The following is a 23,572-nucleotide window of genomic DNA, read 5'->3' on the forward strand; positions in this document are numbered from 1 at the left end:
TGACTAGTTAGTTTTCCCCCATGAGAGAATGATCAAGAGTAACCCTTTGCAATGGGGGAAGGGCGGGGGGGGGGGATGGAACTGACTAGTCTGGGGGAAAAAACTGACCGTTACACCCCGCCTAAGGACATTTTTCACACAACATACTGCATGTCAGCATCTTCTAAATTATAGGGCAACACAAGTCATAACTATATAGCACATAATTCATGAAGACATTATGAAGTTTTAATCTGTCTGGAAATCTACAAAAGGTAGGCAGTGTAACTAAGAAATACAAATTTCAAGTAGGAACTATCTATTTTAGATATTTGAGTAGTTAACTGCATCAAAGTACGTAAACTGAAAAAAATATATTAAAATATCATTTTCTAATTATTTGAGCTTGAAAAAATGATCCTGGGTAAAATATTTGGAAAAAATGGAAACAACTCCACTAAGACTTTATGGTAGGCTCAGGTGGCTATAGAACCTCATGCAAACTATGCACGTTTTACCTCTAGGCAGGAAAAAAAGCATGCATAAGTCATGATAATTGCCATATGGATCAGCAATCTAAATAGAAAACTACGTAAAGATCAAATAAAATAATGACCTGGGGAAAGTGTGACATTTTCTGTGGTGAAATTTGTCAACAAACAGAAAAAATCAAAACCCACAGAATTTCACAAGGTAAATATGTTGTAAAGGCTACTGCCAGAAAGAGAACAATTTCTACTAACGATATATGTGCGTCAAAGTATGGGAAAACTATCTAGAAACATGAGAAAAGCAAAGAAATCAATTTCAGGACTGTTAGATGCATGACTGTGTTATCATGCATAGCATTTAGCATAGATAGTTTACTTTTCCTTTGCACTGGTATAACATGTACATGATTAGGATTAAGAAACGGTGTTCACTCAACAACTTCATTATACAAACAGATTGTTTCCCTTGTGTAAAGAAGGCCTAGGGTATAGTGCGTTTTATTTGACCTGACAGGGCGGAGTTAATCTCTGGCTTATGCAAATAATGGTCATCACAAGAAAACGAGCAAAATAGGTAGAGCTGCAGTGGTTACGGTGTAAGGTAGATGGCTAGTGAATAAGAAGTCAGGTTGCCGAATATACTACATATCCTGCACAATAATACAATGGACCGTCGCGGAACCCCGCTCCGCCAGGTCGATTAAAAAGAACTATGACTCTCTACCATAGGCGAATGCTTTCAAATGTTAATATTAGTATTTTAAAGACTTTATTTGATTTAATTTTTGAATTTGTAAGGAAAAAATAAACAAAACTATAATGAAATATTTCATCTTATTACATACTCGTTTCTATTCCCCGTTAAGTTACACTGGTACCGGAAACGTCAATATTTTTCCATACACTGACGCCTGAATTTCATATCGGGTGCGTGACGTAATTCAGTGTGTGTTGTTGCACTATTTTTATCTATTTTGTTCAGTATTGTCAATCCTATTCAGGCTATTGAACAAATTTATGATATTTACATTATATTTATACGTGTAGATGTGTATGTAATAAAAAGGTTATTATCTTTGCCTCGGCAAATATGCACTCGTTCTTCAGCGGAAGCATATTGCGCTCGTAAAGTCGCGCAATATTTCCGCTGAAGAACTCGTGCATATTTCCCGATACAAAGCTAATAACCTATAAATATCAAAGAGAGGTAATTAATAAACAAGTGAAAGTCATCTATAAAATTTTTTGCAATATTTCATTTACCTATATATACTATTTAGTAATAACTTGTGTTAGGGTTTACATTCTACAAGTCTACAACTGTTGGTAGCTTTTTTATATCTATCAATACCAGTCATCTTACTTTAAACATAATTTCATTTTTTATTAAGTGGGAAAACTGATAAAAACACATGTATTATACTTTATCATGTAAAAGGGAGGTAATTTCATGAGCTAAAAAAGGGTTAACTTGGGTGCCAGTGGCCTTGATTTTTGCACATGATACAATGTCTTGTAATAGTGAATATTTCTGCAATGTTATTTCAAATAAAACAATACATAAAAAAGTTACAGACCAGACAAAAAATACCAGAAATGTCCAAAGGTGACATTGACCTTGGAGCTAGGAGTCTGGGTCTTGCATTGTTACACATGATATATTAACTCATTGTGTGGATAATTTGTGATAAGTAATTTAATTTGAAAATCCATGTTAACCTTTGACTTCTAATTGTAACCATGACCTCGTCATCTCAATATAGGGAACATTTGTGCCAAGTAATTTTATTATCCTTCATGTATGACAGAGTTATGGACCGGACACGAAAGATACATTGTTACCCTTTGCCATCTTAGTGTGACCTAGACCTTGAAGATAAGTGTCTGGGTCTTACGAATGACACATTGTCTTAATATAGTAAACATTTACGTCAAGTTATTTTAAAATCCATTCATAGATGGTACTTTTATGGACCTGACACGAAACAGACCCTGTTCACCTTTAACGTCTAAGTGTCCATGACCTTGGAGCTAGGGCTATTGACCTTAGAGAAAGGTGTCTGGGTCTTGCGTTTGACACGTCTTCTTATTTTATTTATGAAAAGTAATTTCAAAATCCCTTGATAAATGGCATAGTTATGAACTGGACACGAAAGATACATTGTTAACATTTGACATCTAAGTGTGACATTGACCTTGAAGATAGGTGTCTGGGTCTTGCAAATGACACACTATCTTATTATAGTAAAACTTTATGCCAAGTTATTTACAAATCCCTTCATGGATGGTAGAGTTATGGACCTGACACGAAACAGATCCTGTTCACATTTGACGTCTAAGTGTGACCTTGACCTTGGGGCTAGGGCTCTGGGTCTTGCACATGGCACGTCGTCTCATTATGGTGAGCATATATGTCAAAATTTCTTCAAGGATGGCAAAATTAGGACAGGACACAAAGTGTGACGGACGAAAGGACGCGGCCTATTTCTATGCCCCCACCCCCCACCCCGCCCCTATTTTCCTTCGTAAAAGGCGGAGGACAAAAACCGTTTAAATGATCTATCATGAACTGCTAGATTGATGTTCATCAAACTTGGTCTTCGTTTTATGGATCTTTTTAAAGTTTGTAACGTTGTACAATCATCAAAATTTGAGAACTTTTGCAGCGGTTCTTTAACAAATTTGACCCTTTCGGCATTTTACTCCTTTGTTAACATCAAGCATAAAATAGAAAAAGTGGATACTCCACAACAAAAACGGAAATGTTGCAGGCTCGGTTTGATTAAGCCTGTTCATGGACGGTAGTGGAAATGCATGCTACCGTCCACGTCCTCTAGCCCCAACCTTTCTTAATGCCAAGCGCTTGGTGAGAATCTCATGATTTCTTCCCGTTGACATGCCAAGAAAAGACGCTATCTCGGATACCATGTACCTGGCATATTCATCAATCAGACGTCTTAGTTACAGCAGCAATGTTCTTTGATGTCACTGCTTATTTGGGCACGCAGGACGAACAGTTTGTAAGGACTGCCTGACCATTTTTAAATTTACGTATTGTCATTATTATTATTATTATTATTATTATAATTATAATAGCATATTTATATAGCACCCTTTTCATAATACACACGTTCAAAGGCGCTTTGCATAGCACGAAGGCAGCCACTCAGGGCGTCAAATTCATCTTTTACTAGTACAGACACAGAGCAATCTGACCAGAAGGACAGAGTGAGACAAAGCCTTCAGAAAAAGGAGAGCAAAATCCCTTTAGGTATAGACCTGTTCGGCCAACTTAGTCTAGTTCTTTGCGAATAGACAGTCTAGTTCTTTAACGTGCCCGGTATAAAGCACCGATACACGCAAAGTCATCTTTTCCTTGAAAGAGCAAGTACTGGCCTCTTACGTACTTACCTGTAAATACTTTTCTCTTACACCATAGACTTCCTATGTGAAGTATGCAATGAGTCCCTTGCAGATATTTCTAAAGAACTATTTAATTTAATGTACATCCTAATGTCAGATTTTTGTCCAGTTTTCCTTGAATACATGCAGTTTAAATAGTGAATATGACTACACCTGATACAGAACTTAATATCTCCCTAACTGTACGACAGTTTCCAATGAAGCTGCGCAGAATTATGAAGGAGTCATTCATTATGGAACGCCTATACTCTCTTATGTTTAGAGTGACTGATATGCCTGGTTAAATGTCGATCTGTTGAGTCCGAGATACAATATGCTGGGTGGAAATCACGATGTGTCCAGTTATTTAAATGTTATGTTGTATGCTGATTATATTTTCTTCAGTCAAGTCAATGTATTGTTGGGGGCTATAGTCGTTATGTTCAGTTCTTGAAAGAAACGGGCATGTGGTAACACAATTATTTTCAGTTACAAAGATGCATTGTGGGGTGTTACAGTTATTATATTCAGTTATAATAATATTCTGTTTTGTTCTAAACTCATTATGTTCAACCATGAAAATAAACACTTTATAGGTACTATCATTATGTTTAGCTGAGGCAGTGTATTACTGAGTAGTATTTCCATTATTTTCAGTTGTAATGTAATCACCAAATGCCTGTTTCCTTTAAGAACTGAATATAACGACCTTTACACCGAACAACACATTGACTTGACTGAAGAAAATATAATCAGCAGACAACATAATGATAGAACCATTTAACAGTTCCTTTTCACAACTAAACGTAATTGATATAATACCCAAGAGCATATCAATGCAGCTGAAAGTAATGTGAGTACTACTCAATAATACACTGTCTCAGCTAAACATAACCACTCAAATGTTTATTCCCATAGTTGAAATAATGAGTTAAGCACCAATCAACATATTATTATAACTGTACATAATAATGTAACACCCCACAGTGCATCTTTTTAACTGAAAATAATTTTGTTACCACATGCCAGTTTCTTTCAGGAACTGAACATACTTTAGCACCCAACAATACATTGACTTGACTGAAGAAAATATAATCAGCACACAATATAACACTTAAATAACTGGACACATTGTGATTTCCATCCTCAATAAGCTATCTTGGACTCAACAGAACATAAGGCAGTCTAGGCGTTCCAAAATTCATGCATCATCCGTGTTAAACACGGGTTTCTTGCCTGTCAAACTACTATGGAAGTGCGCAATTGTCATGAGTTTTAGAATACACGGCCAGGGAACAGTGGCTCCCTCTCGTTACGGAGGGGAGTTAAAAAAGAGACAGTGATACTTCCCATGCTTCCGGGGCGACGCTAATGACCTGAACTATACTAGAATAGTAAACAAAGAAAGAGGGTGAGTCTGTAACAAGTTTAAGACCTTATTTAAAAATGAGCAATGTAATTCCACTCAGAAATGGTTATACTTTTGATGTATGCAGATCGATCTGCGGAGCGATGGCATTTCTTGACGTAAGAACTTTGAAAATTTGTTAAATTGGGTCGGTTTAAACCGAAAGTGGACATTGTCTATATATTTCGCCCTTATGCTGTTGAACTATATTACTATATAACCTATGTGATTTTTTAACGGGTCACACACATCTAGGTGTATTTTTGGCAAAGAGAAGGAGCCAGTCCCGCAGAGGAGGCGCTTAGAATCATAGTGGGGGCGAATGCATTTAATGTCAGGGCGTGTAACGTTTTCAAATTGTTAGTAAGCGTTCTGATTTCCTTACACAGTATTGAGATTTATATGCTCCTCTTGTTTGTAATGGTGCATGGTGCTCGAACATAGCGTCATTAGTTGTATATATTTGATATTTGCTTTATTATGGGACTTTCTGATACGACAACAGTCTTCTTAACCAACGAACTTTAGAATTACATTGAGTAACGAAAACGTTTTGGCACTCGATATGATTACAAATTTTGTTCATTCTAGAAATTGCATCTTTATTTTCAATATTTGGTTTGTTGTGTGTTTTGACACGCTTTTAAACTTTTAAAAGTTTTACTGACGGACTTGTTGAAAGACATCACTAAATTGTACAGCTAAAAGTTGTTATCCCACATATTCGAAAGGTTACAAACAAATTAGAAATAGTATGTTTTGGAGATATCTATTCACCTACTAAAATAGAAGGAGTATTTTTGTAATTGTCCGTGTCATTTTGTCTGTCGTTCTGAAGCCATAGCTTTGTATTCAAAAGTCATATACAGTTATAAACTTTTTTATCGTTTGTATATACAGTTGTAGAACGACAGAGAAATGGACACAGACAATGTCAAAACAATTTTCCTCCAATTCTAACAGCGAATAAATATCACAAAAACATAACATCTTGCAGAACATGTGTGTTACTAATTTAGGTGGTAACATTTTGTAATCTATTTTCATATTTCTTTATTCAGACCGTATCAGGCTACTGTAATGAACATGCTCATCAATAAGACTTTCAGTAAACTTATACGTGACCTTACTCACAACAAAGCAAATATTCAAAATAAAAAGAGAGTAGATAAAAGGGCTTGGTACGGTTTACATCATTAATAGAATCACCCGTTGAAATTAGAAATCTTAAAAAAAAAAAAAAATCATGAACATTGACCCAATAAAAACATTTAGCCGTTATTTCCTTGGCTGTGTTCTGTTTTTCACAAGAGTCGTTTTGTAAATTTTATTAAATACAAATATGACATTCTGGAAATTCTATAACACAGATTCACTTATAAGAACGTGAAAGAAACACTTGCATTAAATTTATTAACAATTAATGATAAAATGCTCATTTTATTATGTTAACTAACTCGTTGAATAAATTCAGTAGGAAAATGCATTCATGTAAGATCCTCTATGTATTTCATCAACATCCGTAAAATTCAAATCAAAAAGTATAACAATTTCTTGGTGGAACTACATTGTCCCTTTTTAAAATAAGGTCTTTAATTTGTTACAGAAAGTTAAAAGTGAGTAGCGCCGCCTCGGAAGTATCATAAGTATCATAAGTATCCCTGGCTCCTGTTTCAACTCATCTCCATAAAGAGAGGGAGCCACTGTTTACAAGCCGTGGAATAGCCGTCGTACTTGCGAGAGATATAGCACTGCCCGACCATAATTTCAGTATTGATAAATTTAAAGATACTGTCGATTCTATACGGAAAAAAGAACAACACAATGAATTAGAAAACAGGAGAAAAACATACATATAGAACATAATGCAAAATCAATTTTTGGACGGTTCCGTCAAAATTATTTCCAAAAATGATCACATTTCCTTCCATTTAGTTCTGCGCGAAGAAGCCAGTTATTGACCAAACTTTTGTTTTAAACGAGAATGCTACTGATTATATACATACTGCTGAAATAAAATCGACATAAGACTGTGCGGTACTTATAATGTTTTACGACTTCAAAATGCATATGATACACTGTAAAATTATAACAGATTTGATACGCAAAATAAGTGGACTGTTCAGGATATGCACTTATGTTTTAGATAATATTATCACGAGCAATCGACAAAATAAGTCATGCACTCGAGATATGATGTCCTGGAATTCGACTTAATTGTCACTTGTGAAAATAGTTTGTTCTTAAAACAAGATGACCAGGATTGTTCTAGATCTATCACCTGAGTTTCACAGCTCAGGCAGACATTGCGAGAGCTGTCACAGGAGAAAGAACGCACGACTCTTTCGATGCTGCTGCAGTAGGTTGTAAATCAGGTCATATTTGAGAAACCTGGGGCTGTTTAATGACTCCAGTGCGGATGAAGATATTAGACAATAGGTTAAGTCTGTGTATGATGTATATATAATAACAGAGATAGAGGTAATTGGTATCAAAACTTTAACTCGGTATAAAAGTGACATAATTTAAAGAAAATTTCTGCAAAATTTCTGCTCGGCATCTTATTTCAATCGCACGACATCTCTTGATAGCTCGGCCACTTATCTCGAGCACTCGAAATCTGATCTCGAGCGCACTACATCTCGAATGCATGACATCTTATCTCGAGCGTACAACGTCTTCTTTCGATACGATTATTTCGGTCGTCTGTCAAAATGGAAAGTGTATGCAAATGACTATTCTAAAAGAGTATTTTCCTAAATTACTTGCTGTACAGTTATTTTATATCAATAAAACAAATTCAGACAATTTTCAGGCATTAAAATGGTATGTGAAACATTGGTAAATATTTTTAAAGACTTTTACAAAATGGAATTCACTTCTGTTTTTCGACAGAAGGCAAATGGTAACGTAGGTTTTGTTATTTCTTCGATTCGTCGTTTGAAAATAATCATGATGGGAATAAAGTCCGTTTTATTCATAACGATTTATATCATGTTTAGGCCAATGAAAAGCAACATACGAGTATATATATTTAAGGCTTTATTATCCCCCGACGAAAGTCGGAGGGATATAGTTTTGGCGTTGTCCATCCGTCCGTCCGTCCATCCTTCCGTCCGTCTTTCCGTCCGTCCGTCCGTCCGGAGCCATATCTAGGAAGTGGTTGGGAATATTTATATAAAACTTTATACACATGTTCATCACTATGAGTTTATGCGGCTCGTCAAGTTTCAGTTAGATTGCCCTAGTTACACCAGAGTTATGGCCCTTAGAATTTTCTAATGTTAACTATATAGGGAACTATAAATAAGGCAATTTCTGCATCATAACTTTTGATATATTTAACCTAGAACTATGAAACTTAAACAGAATTTAGATCACCATAATGTGGTTGTGTACACACAATTTCGTTTGGATTTATTTTGTAACTTCAGAGTTATTGCCCATTAATTGTATAAAAATCCATATATTTGTATATAACATACTTACCATTAGGTAGAATTTCATTAAATTTCTTTCATTTTTTCCATGAACATTTATTGTAAACATGTGAAGTTGTGTACCCACACCTAGTCACCCCCTTACCTTGGTCACACCCCCTCCCCCTCCCGACCCCACCCCCTCACACAATTAAAAAAAAATCATTCCTAATTTTAGATTTTAGATCCGCCCCCCCCCGCCCCCGCCCCCTCTCCACACACCCCCCCTCCCCCCCAAAAAATATATATATAAACATATTCAAGATATCTTACTTGATCGTGTTTTCTTAAGGACATCTGTTCTTTTAAGTTCAAATGTACATGTTAAGCAGCAACACTTGGTGTCAAACCACTCAAAGACAATATTTCGTTCCAGTTAAACTTCAAGCTCACATTTGAATTAACTGCATTTAATTTTAAAAGCTAAGCTTATTACAGTAAGCATATTCCATTCAAAATAAATTCTTCAGTAAGGATCAAAGTATTATACATTTATTATAATTAATTTAACATTTGTTTTCTGTTAAATTGATTTTGACTAATGAAATTATTTGCTTCCTAGTAACATCCTTAACTTTTTGCCGTATATATCTTTTGCCATTCCTCACCACAAACCCTTTCGGCGGAGGATACCAATTCATCGAATTTGCTTGTTGTCTTTTATTACGTACACAAATGAAATGACAATTCAGTACTGCACAATACAGGCTGTTAATTTCTTACGAACAAACGCATGATATTATTAATAGTGGTGCTATAAAATGAGGTCGTTACGCCTATCGTCTGGTTAATAATCATAGAACAATTACTACTGGGATCGCAGTGCTGCATTATCCGTCTAGATGTTTGAGTTCGATCGGAAACTACATGGCATTGTGCTTTATTTTTCATAACTTAAATTAATTAAACAGAAACATAACATGAGCCGTGCCATGATAAAACCAAAATAGTGGGTTTGCGACCAGCATGGATCCAGACCAGCCTGCGCATCCGCTCAGTCTGGTCAGGCTCCATGCTGTTCGCTTTTAAAGCCTATTGGTATTGGAGAAACTGTTAGCAAAGTCTTTGGCGCAGAATGCTGGATGGGTACTTTCGCTCCTAATAGCAAAGTCAAAAAGTGTGGATGGCATGGCGTATAATGTGTTCACAAAATTGTATGAAAAACGGTTTGGACTATTATGGTGCATCTATATTGGGAATCAAGTCCTAATCTAGTATTTATACTGTGTGACATCGGCCTATGTGCTTTTGCTTTGCTCTAAGGAAATATACCCCAACTGCAGCTCTGTATTGTGAACTTGGTTTGCGACCACCACATGTGAGGCAGTGAAAATCAGTAGCTAGACGGTAGCATAGATTTATTAAAATGGGTAAACATAGATTGAACTATAGGAGTATGTATACTGTAACAAAAAAGCAAGCACTAGATACAAAAATTGGCAATATGATTTTGTACAACATTTGGATCAAATTAATTAACATGGTTTTCTAGATACATGTCCTCATTTTTCATCAAGAAGGTTTTGTGATTTTGTTGATTTAAGCAGAATGGAATTATAATCCATGACTTGACATTTTTCAACTAGTTTAACCTAGTGCTCGTGGCAGAAATAAACTGAGAACTTACAAATTATCTAAAAATCTTCAAAACTTAGTCTCATCTCCGTCTATGAAACACTTGCTGGCAGTAACAAGATAAACGTTGAGTCGAGACATTATTATTATATACCACATTTATATAGCACTCTTTTCATAAGAAAATACGTTCAAAAGTGCTTTACACAAAAGCATCTATAAAAATGGTATTGAATGAGTTTAAAATTACATTACGGTAATGAGATACATAGCGTTTTAAATTAAAGGTAAGCAGATCAAAACAGAAACAAAATACAATAGTGTAAAAAAAAATAACTGACCTATCAAAGACACAGGTTAGAGTAGAAATTAACAGAATATATCTTACATATTGAACAGACAGAATTAACAAGTATGATGCCTGTGAATTGCATCACAGCATATAAACCGTCCCGGATGATTGGATCAATCCCCACCTAAACGGTCCGGAGAACATCTATGTTACATTCTACAGAAAAACACTGCTTATATTATTCTGTCACACAAGAGTTCTTGATTAGAGTTATTGATTAGGTCAGCAAAGTACCTACATAATTCTACCAGGTCATTAGTGAGATTAGTTCCCCATGAATTGTATGAAATAATGCGTCTTTAGCACTTTTTTTTAAACTTTGCAAGGTCTTGCAGTCTTATGCCAGATGGGAGGGCATTCCATAACCTCGCAGCTGCTGTCTGAAAGCTCCTGTTACCGAATCGCACTGTACGACATCTTGGCACCACTAGTTTTAATACATTATTCTGCGATCTCAGATTTCAAGATGGCGTATATATTTCTAACATGTTCATTACATAAGCTGGTGATTGATCTTCGAGTGCCTTATATGTTTGGGTTATAATTTTGTATTCTATCCCACACTGCACTGGAAGCCAATGAAGTTCACGTAGCACAGGTGTTATATGGTCGTATCTGGATGTTCTGGTTACGATTCTAGCCGTCGTATTTTGGACATATTGTAATTTGTTCATTTACTGTTTATGAATTCTATATAGAAGGGAGTTAAAATAATCTAAACGTGATGTAACAAGAGAGTTAATTTGGTTGCGTTTGCGGTTATATATTGTCTAGTGTTACTGATTTGCCGGAACTGTGCATAGGAATCCCTACACACACTATTCACTTGTTGCTCCATCCTCATGTTCGAGTCGAAGACAGCACCGAGGTTTCTGACACTGCCTGATTGTTTGATTTCAGAGTCGTCAACTACATAACTACATGTAATAACTCAATGTTCTTCACACCAACCTCTAAGAAATGTTTTATTTGATAAAAGCTAAGGATATCATTGTAATTTGATGGCATGGATGATTTACATAAATGTATGTTTGTACTTTCCAATGACGAAATTGCAAGATCAGCAATAAAAACCTGCCTCAGCATGCTGAATGTTCGTTTTGATACTTTAACAAATAATTTGGTTTAGCCCATAGTAATTTTAAACTATGCATTTATTTATTTAGCATACTGTAAATGATAAACAGATATTTAGATACTGACCATGTATCAGATTGCAATTGTCTATGAGCTATTTATAGTTTACTGTGGTATGATGGTATCATGATATTTCTAAATTTAAATTTAATATAAGTACATTTCATTACCCATCACCATTATTAACTAATACAACCGGAAAATCAATATACCACAATATGTCTGACATTACAATGACAATACATGTCAATTAAAGTAATACAATTTGATTCTACACTGTTTTATTTCATTTGTTAGAATGTTGGATGATTCGTAGTACCTTTATATTGTATAAAAACTTGTAAAATACAAAAAATGTACTGCTTGTTTTCTATGAAAAATCTTAGTTTTATTATAATTAGTCTTAATTTCTGTAATGTTTTCTGTCTTTTATAATTCAACTTATGAATGTATGTGCTTTGGTTTGTAATATTTGTACTGTATGCCTTGTTACTATGTGCACATATAAACTAAAAACTGTAATTACATTAAATTTCCGAGAGACTGAGTTATGTACTGGAAATGTGACGAACAGACAAGAGCAGCCCAATTTCGTCCAAATATCTGTAGTGTCTATCGAAAATTTTAATTTAATCAAACTGAGGCTGACCTTATCTTCTGAGGAAAGAAGATCTTATCTTCTGAGGAAAGAAGATCAACCAGAATGTTTACCACGTGAAGCACCGCTTAATATTAAACATATGTTTATTGATTGTGTGGACTTCGTTCCACAGCACAGTACATATTTTGATGTTCAGTCAGACAGACATCTTTCATAATTACGATAAAGCTATGTCTACAACTGCGCCACCAGACTTTTCCGGTAGTTAATGGAATATTTACCTTTACCCTGCTAAATTTCTAAAAATGGACTGGTCCATCATTCGGTTTAGGCACTTTTATTAATATTCAAAGGGGTTTTCACTGAAAATCTTCTGACAGAATAGCGAGCGGTACATACCATTATACGTTTTCATGGTTCAAATAGGAAATTAAGAAGGAAACTACTGATGAATGAATGTGTATGAGAAACAGAAAAAGAGTCAGAAAACAAGATAGCTAAAATCTAAAATTTGCTCGAAAATTGTTTGACATTTCTTTTTAGGAGTTGTTAACATATTGAAAATAGATATACATCAGTTGCTTGTGCATTATATGTCGTACTTTACTAGCCGGGCCGACTATTAAAAACAATACAGAAATTGTGAATGCAATTATCAGAAACCGCGCTGCTTAATAGTTATAATTGGCTCAACCAAATGTCAAATATTTTAGGTAATGAAATATTGCAAATCTGTCTCGGTGATACATATTACAGCTTTATTCCAGTGAAATATGTTGCCAGCTATAATCGTGTCGAAATGATGTATTGTTTGTGGATACTATTTATCACTTCATTTGTAAAGGGTAAGTTAGTTTCTTGCTATGGATTTTCAAAATCAAGCACATTTGTAAATTATAAATAATTGGGGGCTGGAGATTAAAAAAAAAATCAACTGACTTTTGCTCTGCTTGAAAAACATATTCTCGCTACAACATATTGAAAAGAAATTGGCTCCCAAATCACTGAAAAAAATCTGGATCCAGGTCAGATTAAAAAAACACATTTTCATTACTCTGAAAGCCATGATATTCGTTGCTTTCAAACTGCCTTAGGTTAGTATATAAACATCATTTCACAACGGTGGCACAGTGGTCTAGTGGTAACACGCTTGACTGTCGATCCAGATGTCCGGGTTCGAATCCCAGTCCAGGCACTGGAAATGTCTGAGATGCTCTTGAATGTCTCCCACCTAACTAAGAGGCCAGTGGAAAGGAGGATTTTCGTGTACCGGTGCTATACATCATGCACGTTAAACAAACAGCCGGACAGACTGTATCTAAAAGGATTTCTCTCTTTGGTTGTGGGGGTAGGGGTCAATTCGCTATGTGTCTGTACTAGTAGAGGATGAATTTGGCGTCCAGAGTTGCTGCCTTTTCGTTATGTAAAGCGCATTTGAACGTGTGAAAATGGCGCTTTATAAATCTGATGTAATATAATAAACACATATCTTCGTTATGAAGGAAGAGAGCATCTCCATACATGATTAGATCTTGGATACTGCTGAAGAAGAGTGCAAGATATATATACATATCAGTTAAATATATGAAGAGTAACCTATACTGTGTACAAAGGCGTAAGAGCAAGGGTGGTCGGGGAGGGCAGCACCGCCTTTTGAGTTAATATATCTCATCTTCTTATTGATAAGACCAATTTGATAACTCACTGTAATTCAGCATTTGGCTAAATAATCCATAGTACCACTTCTTACAAGGGTCTCGAACCCTAATAGAAATTCCTACTAAAATCATTTTTTTCCAAGGCTTATTTGACAGTATATAACTTAAACCTATAGATACCAAAAACTATATTTCTATATTTTCAGTGTTGAAATCCTCTTAGATTTCTGGAGAAGGCATTTCAAAACTTTCCAGCGGAGGACCCCTTATCCCCTCCCGCATACACAAATAATACAATACTTTCTAAAATGAGATGACCATTTTATTGCAAACAGCTCTCAAACACATAGACAACAAGAGGATCATTGACCCTAAAACGCTCACCTGTGTACAAGGCTTCAAGTGTGTTTGTATAAGTACAGAGTTAGGTTTCTTCTATGTTAGCTTATATTATAAACATGTCACACACACTTTTGAACCTAGGGCAATAATTTGAACAATTATTGTAGACATTACAAATATGATATCACACGCCAAATACCAAGGCTCTAACTATTATTGATCCAAAGAAGAAAAGTGACCACGCCCTCTGGCAGCCATATTTTTGACGAATCGGAATAATTTGAATGATCTTGGTAGAGGGTCATACAAGAACCATTTGTGCAAAATTATTTAAAAATCGGGCCAGCAGTTTCACATAAAAAAGATTTTTAAAGTTTTCACTATATACATATAGGGAAAAGTGACCACGCCCTCTCACGGCCATGTTTTTTGACGAATCAAAATAAGTTTATCAATCTTAGTAGAGGGTTACACAAGGACCATTGTGCAAATTTATTCTTAAATCAGACAGGCAGTTTCACACAAGAAGATTTTTTAAGTTTCCACTATATACATATAGGGAAATGTGACCACGCCCTCTAGCGGACAAGTTTTTTGACAAATCGGCATAATTTGAATAATCTTGGTAGAGAGTAACATATGGACCATTTGTGTGAAATTATTTTAAAATCGGACCATTGGTTTAGGAAGAGATGTCGTTGGAAGTTTTTTCTATTTTTAGCTCTGGCAGCCCCTATGTGCAACCAAACGGAACCGTTTGAACAACTTTGGTAGACGACCACCAAAGGAACATCATGGCCAAGTTTCATCAAAATCCACTTATTGGTTTTGGAGGAGATGTCGTTTAAACACAAATGTTGACGACGGACGACTTGACGCACGGACGGACGGATACAGCGTGATCACAATACCTCACCACGAGCACTTTGTGCTCAGGTGAGCTAAAAAATCTAATTACAACGTTAATAACCTTTAACTCTTAGTAATAAGTAAACCTTTTCTCAGGAAAAATAAGGAAAACACTTGCGAAACTTCAGTTTATGCCAGAAATTTCTTTCTCTTCATACTCTTAAAAACTGTAAAAAATTAAAGAGTTGAAAATAACAAAATTTTACAGGATGCGGTTACTCCTCCCATAGTCGCCCCCCATCCCTTCCCCACACTCCGACTTGGAAAAACTCCTAAACCCTGGTTCATATACATACATGTGCACCCAACGCACTAATCTTAAAGATTTCAAGCATTACATTTCTGAAGGCCTACAATAGAATTCAGATCTACGTGCATTTTAAAAGACATTTTGTGCCAGCTGTGCTTGCAGATCTGGTATCAGTAGTATTACATTTAACTATTATGGCGAAGTCAAGTAGACAACAAACCTACTGTTTCTTAGATACAAAATATTACGCTTCTCCTTTTCTCTACCCATCAAAACGCTTGTACTTTGCATTAGGCTTAGATAGTTATGACATTTATTTAACTTAAAGCAACTATCAAAAAAAATAAAACATAGGTGAAATTCATTAGGCATCAGATAAGCCACACAGCTGTGCATAGGGTAGCGATAATTATTAGGTCCAAAGGCCTGCGCATGATTTTCATATGTATAATCTATTATATTAATAATTCCAGCGGTTGGGGAATATATCTCCAAATATACGTCAAAACGCACAAGAGGTTGTCTACAATATAACTTTTTTTCTGGGGGAGCATGCCACCAACCCCCTAATTTGTCATTATACATACATTTGGGCTGCCTATGCTTCCATGGCTCATTTGCTGATAGAAGTATATAATGGTGCGAAAAATTGGGTCAAACAGCTTCTTATTTAAAAATTAAATCAAAGAAACTTGCATTTATCTTTTTCGTTTATACGTCAGAAAATTACTCAATACAGAACGTATATCTTTATCGTGCATATTACTTTTTGTAAGTGCTTCCTGTCAAGTTTATTTTCAGATTCTGCTTGCAAATTGTTTGTTTGATTTCGGTTTAACGCTTTTTTCAACAGTATTTCAGTTACAATAATGATTTGCAGTTAACCTTACCAGTGTTCATTCATTTTTTACCAGTACAAACCTGTTCTTCGCAAGTAACTGCCAACTTCCCCACATAAATCAGAGGTGGAGAAAGAATGATTTCAGACAAATCGTCACGAAGAACATACGCAACGCCCGGGGATCGGACTCCACGGTCTGTAGATCTGCGCTCTCCCTTTTGAACTTAAAGGGCGGGCTACTTCAGATTCTGCATGAACTTAAGAAGCATGGCGCATGATTTATCAGTTTTGTTATATTCTCTGGTCCTTCGGAATCATGGAGTCCATTCAACATGTGTGTAATAGAGGTCCGCTTAAGCCGGTGCTAGGGGGCGTGAGAGGTATTGCACATTTAATTACTTTTCATGAACAGACTAAATCAAACCGAGTCTGCTATCATTCTTCTTGGTTGCATTCGTTGCTTCCAAAGGATCGTTATACAAAGTTTATTATCTACCAATTTTAATTACAATTCTGAGAAAACAAAATGTACTAACATAATTTGACTAAAAGTATAACAATGAATAAATACAGTATGAACGTTCAGTCTTTGCAGTAAATGAAAAGGACTAGTCTGATAAACGACATACGCATCATTTCATCTCTCTTGCACATGGGTATAGACCTTTTTACGATGTTATTGGTTACCCCGATGTTTTATCGGATATTTTGATTTTAATGGACATGCGCACTTTACGTGTGGCAAAAGAACGCTCAACAATGGGTAAACCTACATAAAAGCATCATTATATTACAATTTGTTTTGCCACATAAAAGATGACTTTAATCAAGCAATTTATTACGCATAATGCTTTTATTAAAGGCGGATAATCAGATTTTGGCCATGTAACGGATTTGTTCGAAAGTTTAGCATCTGATCATTTACACTCATTTATGTTCACTTAACACTTAATACAAATTAGATTTTCACTGGAGGTATTTTTAAAATTTCATTTTCCTATCCTGGTTGCCCAACCAAGATAGAATTATTTTATCATAAGTATAAATTTGATAAACATACTTTGCCTAAGGAAATGTATAAATATTAGACATATTGTAATATATTTGTAAAATATTTGCATTAAAAATTATGTATTTAGATGGAATTCATTAGAAACGCAAGTTTGAAAAATTATTATTACCTCCCTTTGCCTATCTTGGTGCGCAACCAAGATAGATTGGAAATAAATGAATTCAGAAGCTACACACAGCTTTTAAACTTGCATTTTGGTTCAGATTGTTCAATAGTTGATATGTCTATCAAATGCAAATGTAAAACTAGACATTGTATCGAAATAAAAAGAAATACCCAGCTTTTTATATACTTTCATATTAAAGGGGAGTAATTACAAAATTTTATAAAAATAATAAAATATACATTTCAAATAGGAATATAACTCTATGTAATCGGTCTTTTTGTTCCTTAAATAATTCTCTACCAGAATATACAAAAAGTAAAAAATGTCATTAAATGTTGTTTAAATGTGATTGACCACCTTTAAAGATATGTATGTTATTAATCATATCTTACAAGAGAAGCCGGCTTTTTTTTATATTTTCGTCAGAAAAGAACAAGCATTCCTCAGTCTATTTCGACACACAATATTAATATAAAACATGTTTCTTACAATTAAAAATGTCACATTTTCTTTCGTTTTATCTGTATAAGGAGTTTTTTTCTTCAAACTTCAAAAAGCTGTTGTATATATTTTCTTGGACTTGAATGACATCTATTATGAATTCTTAGGGGACGCGGCTCTTTGTCACTAAGTTGCTGTTAAAAGTAATAAGCCGGAAATTATAACGTAACTATTATGCAACTGACATAAAACATAGGTCACCTTGGTGATCAAGACCATAACATTATTCCGAGGATGTCACCTAATTAGATCGGATCATAAAAGTTACTGAAGCATATAAGATGTCTTTGATGTGCCCTTCGGTCATTAATTCCATAATAAGGACGCAATCGGATTAATATTTCACGCGGCAGAGCTGTTTTGCAAATCAAAAATAAACATATCACACGATATCTAAAATGTTAAAATCTATAAGAATATATTTTGGAACTTTGATGGACATTTCCTTTAAAAACGATGTTCATTTAGATATATAAATCTAAATTCGTAAAATCTGGATCAAATCAATGAGTTAAATTACAATTGGAATTTATTTACTGAAGGAAATATATATGTATAGGTTATATGGCGCCAAACAGGACTATAAATTTTAGTTTCACATCTCATTTACATTGAAATAAAAACATGAGGTATGGAATCAAAATTTGCACACCTGCTGGAATCACAGAGTTACAGCAAAACCAAGTGTTAAGACCCTATTAGTCGCCTTTTACGATCATGCAATGGTAAGGCAGTGGTTCCAATTCTTTTCATACACAAATCGTCCCAGAACCACATGGGGCTTGTTCCTGTGAAAACTTAAAACAACTTTGAAAGTCAGGTGAACATCTTGACCTTGCAATAAGCTGAACAGGATGCAAGGAATGATAATGAGACTGTGCATAAATGGATTCTGCGCGTAATTCATTTTGAAAGTAGTTAAGAAACAGAAAGGGATACAATCAACATTAGAGATCCTATGATAAATCCTGAAGTATGAAAGATATGTTGATGTAAGTTGGTACGATCGTAAGTAAAGGTAGTGACAACAAAAATGATAGAAAATGAACAACATATCTCAATCCCGCGAAAACAAGAAAGGTATGAAACATGATACGATGGCAGAAATCTGTGAGGAGATTATGCTGATAATTCATACATACTTCATTAACATTCGCACTCCGCATGCTCCTTCGACTTTCAGTTTCTTGTCTTTCTCCAAACTACTTCTTAGTTTTTGAAACATTACAATGCTTGAAATCAGCTTATTTAATCATTGGTAAATATGTCAAAAACTAGCATACTAACCTATACATTTTATTTACCATATTACTCAACATTATCTTTGTTTATATGTGTGAGACGTTTCATTATTTACATCGTAGGAAAATTTCTATTAGCAAAAATGTCATTTCAGTTGTGATTTTCCTCTAGACTTCGATTAAAAAACTTGCGTTAGGTTCCTTTGTTTTCAAATAAGTCTAGAAAAACAGGCACACGACCCTAATTCTTTTATTTGCTCAATTTTCTAAGTGCATTCTGAAGTTTCCTGAAAATGAGGGTTCAGTCACATTCTACATTGTACATAAAAGTTTAATCCAAACGTGCAGAACTACCCTTATACTGTGTGTTCTGTTATATACAGGAGATGATCTGCAACCACAGAGCACATTTAGACAGGCAATATGTTCACAAGATAAATATACATTCAACATAACCTGCGAGGAATTTGAAACAACACACGGTGCGTATCACTCTTTACCATTTAATTTAGTTACTTTTTTGAGTAATATTCCTCATAAGCTTTATTCATTTTCCTTATACTATAACTTCAATTCATTTGATTTATACTAATAAATATTATTTTAATGAAAATCCAACGTCAGTTTCAGATGCAGAATTTAAATCTAGCAAATGGCCGCCTGGGCCATACGCCATCCCAATGTCTATATACGGTTGTCCGGAAAGTCATATGCATGGCTGGAGTGAAGGATATATGTCTCTAACATGGCGACAGCGAAGTAGGGTGTTTGTCCAGCAAATGCTTCGACGAAAGAAGAACATTGAATACTTGCATAAACTATCGAGCTCTAACTGGCCCTATACGGAGACGTCAATTTACGGACCAAGCAGCGATTCATACCTAAAGCTTACATTTTGTTACAAGCACAATCACAACTCATCATCACATACGCTCGAATGGCCCAAGAGAAATTACAGCATATATGCCACAGACAATTCATGCCCTTCTGGTAGGTGTTAGTGTAACTATACCATATCTTAAGTTTTAAAGAACAGAACAGAAATTTCAATAAAACCAACTTTAAAAATTGATATACTTTTTAACAAAAAACTTGGTAACAGCGTTCCTCTTAAGCTGGTGCTAGGGGCGTGAGAGGTGTTCCACTATCCACTACCTCTCATGAACAGACTCAGTCAAACCGAGTCTGCTATTATTTTGTTTGGTTGCATTCTATGCTTTCAAAGAATCTTCTTACAGATTATTTTTGGAAAACATTTTTAAATTCAAAACAAACGTTCTCTGTACACTTATAATCACTGCAGACATCTTTGAGATAATGACACTAAATAGTCAACAATCTTCCATTAAAAAAAAAACTTTATTGCACTTTTTATTTTGAAAATTAGAATGAATCCCTAACATACAACTTTTTTTTTTTAAACAGGATTTGACTTCGTTCAGACAAACGTAACTCTGCCACCTGTTGAAGCGTTTACGACAGATGGAAACGTACCTAGCTTCACGTTACATAACCTGTCAGATTTTGGTATGCTAATCAATGTTTCTAAACCTTTTAAAAGCAATTCAGACATCATAATTATGTTGAATGAATATTGAAGTAGGTGATATTCACTATTGTTTTAACTGTCACGGACCCGTAGTACAGAAAGTTACTTTTTCCCAGAAAAGTCATTATACTTATATTGTTTCTCTTTTTTGTTTGTTTGTGGAGAGTTATTGATACACCGTTTAGTTCAAATGGCGAATGCAACATTAATGGGAAGGTATTATGTTATACAATAAAGGCACCTACTTTTCACAGGCCAGAACGGGAAGAATTCATTAATCCGGACCATTGCTCCAACACTTAGTGGTACGGGTAGTGGTTTGAACTGCACCAAAGCTCTTTATATAAAGGCGTACTCGTTAGATTCTATAAAGTTTTGAATAAAATTTATTAGTTCTCTGTCTGTGTGTCTATCTGTCAATCACTAACTCTTAAGTGTATATATGTGTGCACAAAAATGAGATATTTGATAATTTATTACACCCCTATAGATGATTTATTTTTTCAACAGCTATTCTACAATTACCCCTATGCTCTATGACTGAAGATTCAGAAAATAATACTAGTAATACTGCTAGTATGCCTAAGGACACATCATTTATACTCTTAAAGGTAGGAATTATTAAAGTTTTGACATAATTGACTCAATTAGGATGAAATATCAGTAGCATATGATAGGATATATTTAATACTTTCGTATATTTCATTTATTGGTAACTGACTTAATATTTATTCAGTTAATACAAAATAAGCAGATAAGAACTTATGGGTATTATTTCCTGGTATACTAAATGAATTGAATGCGTTAATACATGTTTATATTTATTCATTATTAATCGATCTTTAAGAGTTGTAAGTATAAAAAGGCATTTGTTGACATTGCAATTAAGTAATTCGGTTCTGGTAACTCTGACATTAGGGAGGAAACATATAAGATGAATCGTATCATGTTGTATTTTTTATGTTGAACACCGCATTTTATATTTCATTTAATTTGATACAAGGCCATAGACAGTGCCTGTCCATTAATTGGAGACAATGTCCTAGAGGAAAGTTTATTGGTGGAGAGAGAAATTGATGACCGGAGCAATGCTGACAATTCCTCGGACCTAGAATATATTCAACAGTATTGTGTTTACAGCGGTAACTATTTAGTTAACACCATAAACGTCAAAAACGTATGTCTTTGATTCTGTCGCGACAAGTTATTTAAATAAGGATAAGAAATTACATAAAGTTATGTAAATGTCCTTTCCCCCTTTAAACCGCTGAAAAGTATTTCCTGTAGTAATTGTGTTAATTTTTCTGTGTATTTTATAAAATAATGATGGTAAGTTTGCTTGATCAATTCAAGGGATACTTTGTTTCAATTATTTAACGTAGCTTGGTGTAAAACAAGTGAACTCGTTATCTCCCTTGCTTTTTACTTTTTTTTCTATGAAATTATGAAAATATTCATTTGCGACCGTTATGAATGACCTGCACATAACTTCAAAACTTTTACAGTTTTCTTCATGAAACCTTGTTTATAGATGGTAGGTAATTTGGAGAATAAGATGGTCCTTTGTGGTTCCTTTGACTATATAGTTTAAAGCATGGACGGCTGATGATATACTTTACATGGCAGGTCCTACAAATGAACAGATACAAACTAGTGACTTTGTACAAAACCTCAAGTCATGCTTATGTAATTTTTTTGTTCTGTTTATACCATAGCCGCTTTGTCCATGTTTTGTTCTGTTTATACCATAGCCGCTTTGTCCTTGTTTTGTTCTGTTATTCCATAGCCGCTTTGTCCTTGTTTTGTTCTGTTATACCATAGCCGCTTTGTCCTTGTTTTGTTCTGTTTATACCATAGCCGCTTTGTCCTTGTTTTGTTCTGTTATTCCATAGCCGCTTTGTCCTTGTTTTGTTCTGTCATACCATAGCCGCTTTGTCCTTGTTTTGTTCTGTTATTCCATAGCCGCTTTGTCCTTGTTTTGTTCTGTTATACCATAGCCGCTTTGTCCTTGTTTTGTTCTGTTATTCCATAACCGCTTTGTCCTTGTTTTGTTCTGTTATACCATAGCCGCTTTGTCCTTGTTTTGTTCTGTTATTCCATAGCCGCTTTGTCCTTGTTTTGTTCTGTTATACCATAGCCGCTTTGTCCTTGTTTTGCGCATTGAACTTATACTTCTTCTTTGGTTTTAAGTTGGAAATGAATTAATCTAATGTTTGTTCTTCGAAGTTAAGGCATTACGTTATTGTATTTAAACTCATTGTTATATAATATGAATACAGCATATTTGTCCCCGTTGTTTCAATTAACTCTTTAATATGGAATTATTATTCTATATTATAGATATCTTTGGGGACTACAGTCGAGGCAGCATAAGCAATTGTAAGGCTAAGTTATTCCGTAATACCTTTGTTGTACGATGTGATACAATATATATTAGAACGTGAAAGTAGCCAAGGATCCAATTACAGACTTACTAAATCGTTTCAGAATAAGTGAACACCGCAATCGTTTTTACTAAACCATATTTAAACAATATTCGGCAGTACAACTACTCCAAAGCAGCTTAAATGAAAATACGAGCAAATAAAATTATCAGAATCTGTAGGTTTGCCAAATCCGATGAGCATATTGTTGTAATTGAAAGACAAGAACATTATACCATTTCAGTGATAAAATAAT

General features: G+C 34.7%; 1 protein-coding gene across 1 annotated transcript; it reads left to right on the forward strand.

The window, feature by feature from the left end:
• Positions 1 to 13,001: 13,001 nt before the first annotated feature.
• LOC128557465 (uncharacterized) lies at positions 13,002 to 23,538 on the forward strand. The gene is made up of 7 exons (XM_053544844.1): positions 13,002 to 13,269; positions 19,728 to 19,826; positions 19,969 to 20,334; positions 20,770 to 20,871; positions 21,404 to 21,504; positions 21,897 to 22,035; positions 23,234 to 23,538. The coding sequence occupies exons 1-7, from the start codon at positions 13,071 to 13,073 to the stop codon at positions 23,335 to 23,337; spliced, it is 1,110 nt and encodes a 369-aa protein (XP_053400819.1). The 5' UTR covers positions 13,002 to 13,070; the 3' UTR covers positions 23,338 to 23,538.
• Positions 23,539 to 23,572: the final 34 nt, after the last annotated feature.

This window comes from Mercenaria mercenaria, chromosome 5, assembly GCF_021730395.1.
Source record: "Mercenaria mercenaria strain notata chromosome 5, MADL_Memer_1, whole genome shotgun sequence".
Classification (NCBI taxonomy): Eukaryota; Metazoa; Mollusca; class Bivalvia; order Venerida; family Veneridae; genus Mercenaria; species Mercenaria mercenaria.

What these genes read in the sequence shown, in the direction of transcription:
- LOC128557465 (XM_053544844.1), top strand. Translation starts at nt 13,071, where the DNA reads ATGCAATTATCAGAAACCGCGCTGCTTAATAGTTATAATTGGCTCAAC. An exon ending in GGAATTTGAAACAACACACG is followed by an intron (nt 19,827 to 19,968) that starts GTGCGTATCACT and finishes ATCCAACGTCAG; the next exon opens with TTTCAGATGCAGAATTTAAA. An exon ending in CATCATTTATACTCTTAAAG is followed by an intron (nt 21,505 to 21,896) that starts GTAGGAATTATT and finishes ATTTGATACAAG; the next exon opens with GCCATAGACAGTGCCTGTCC.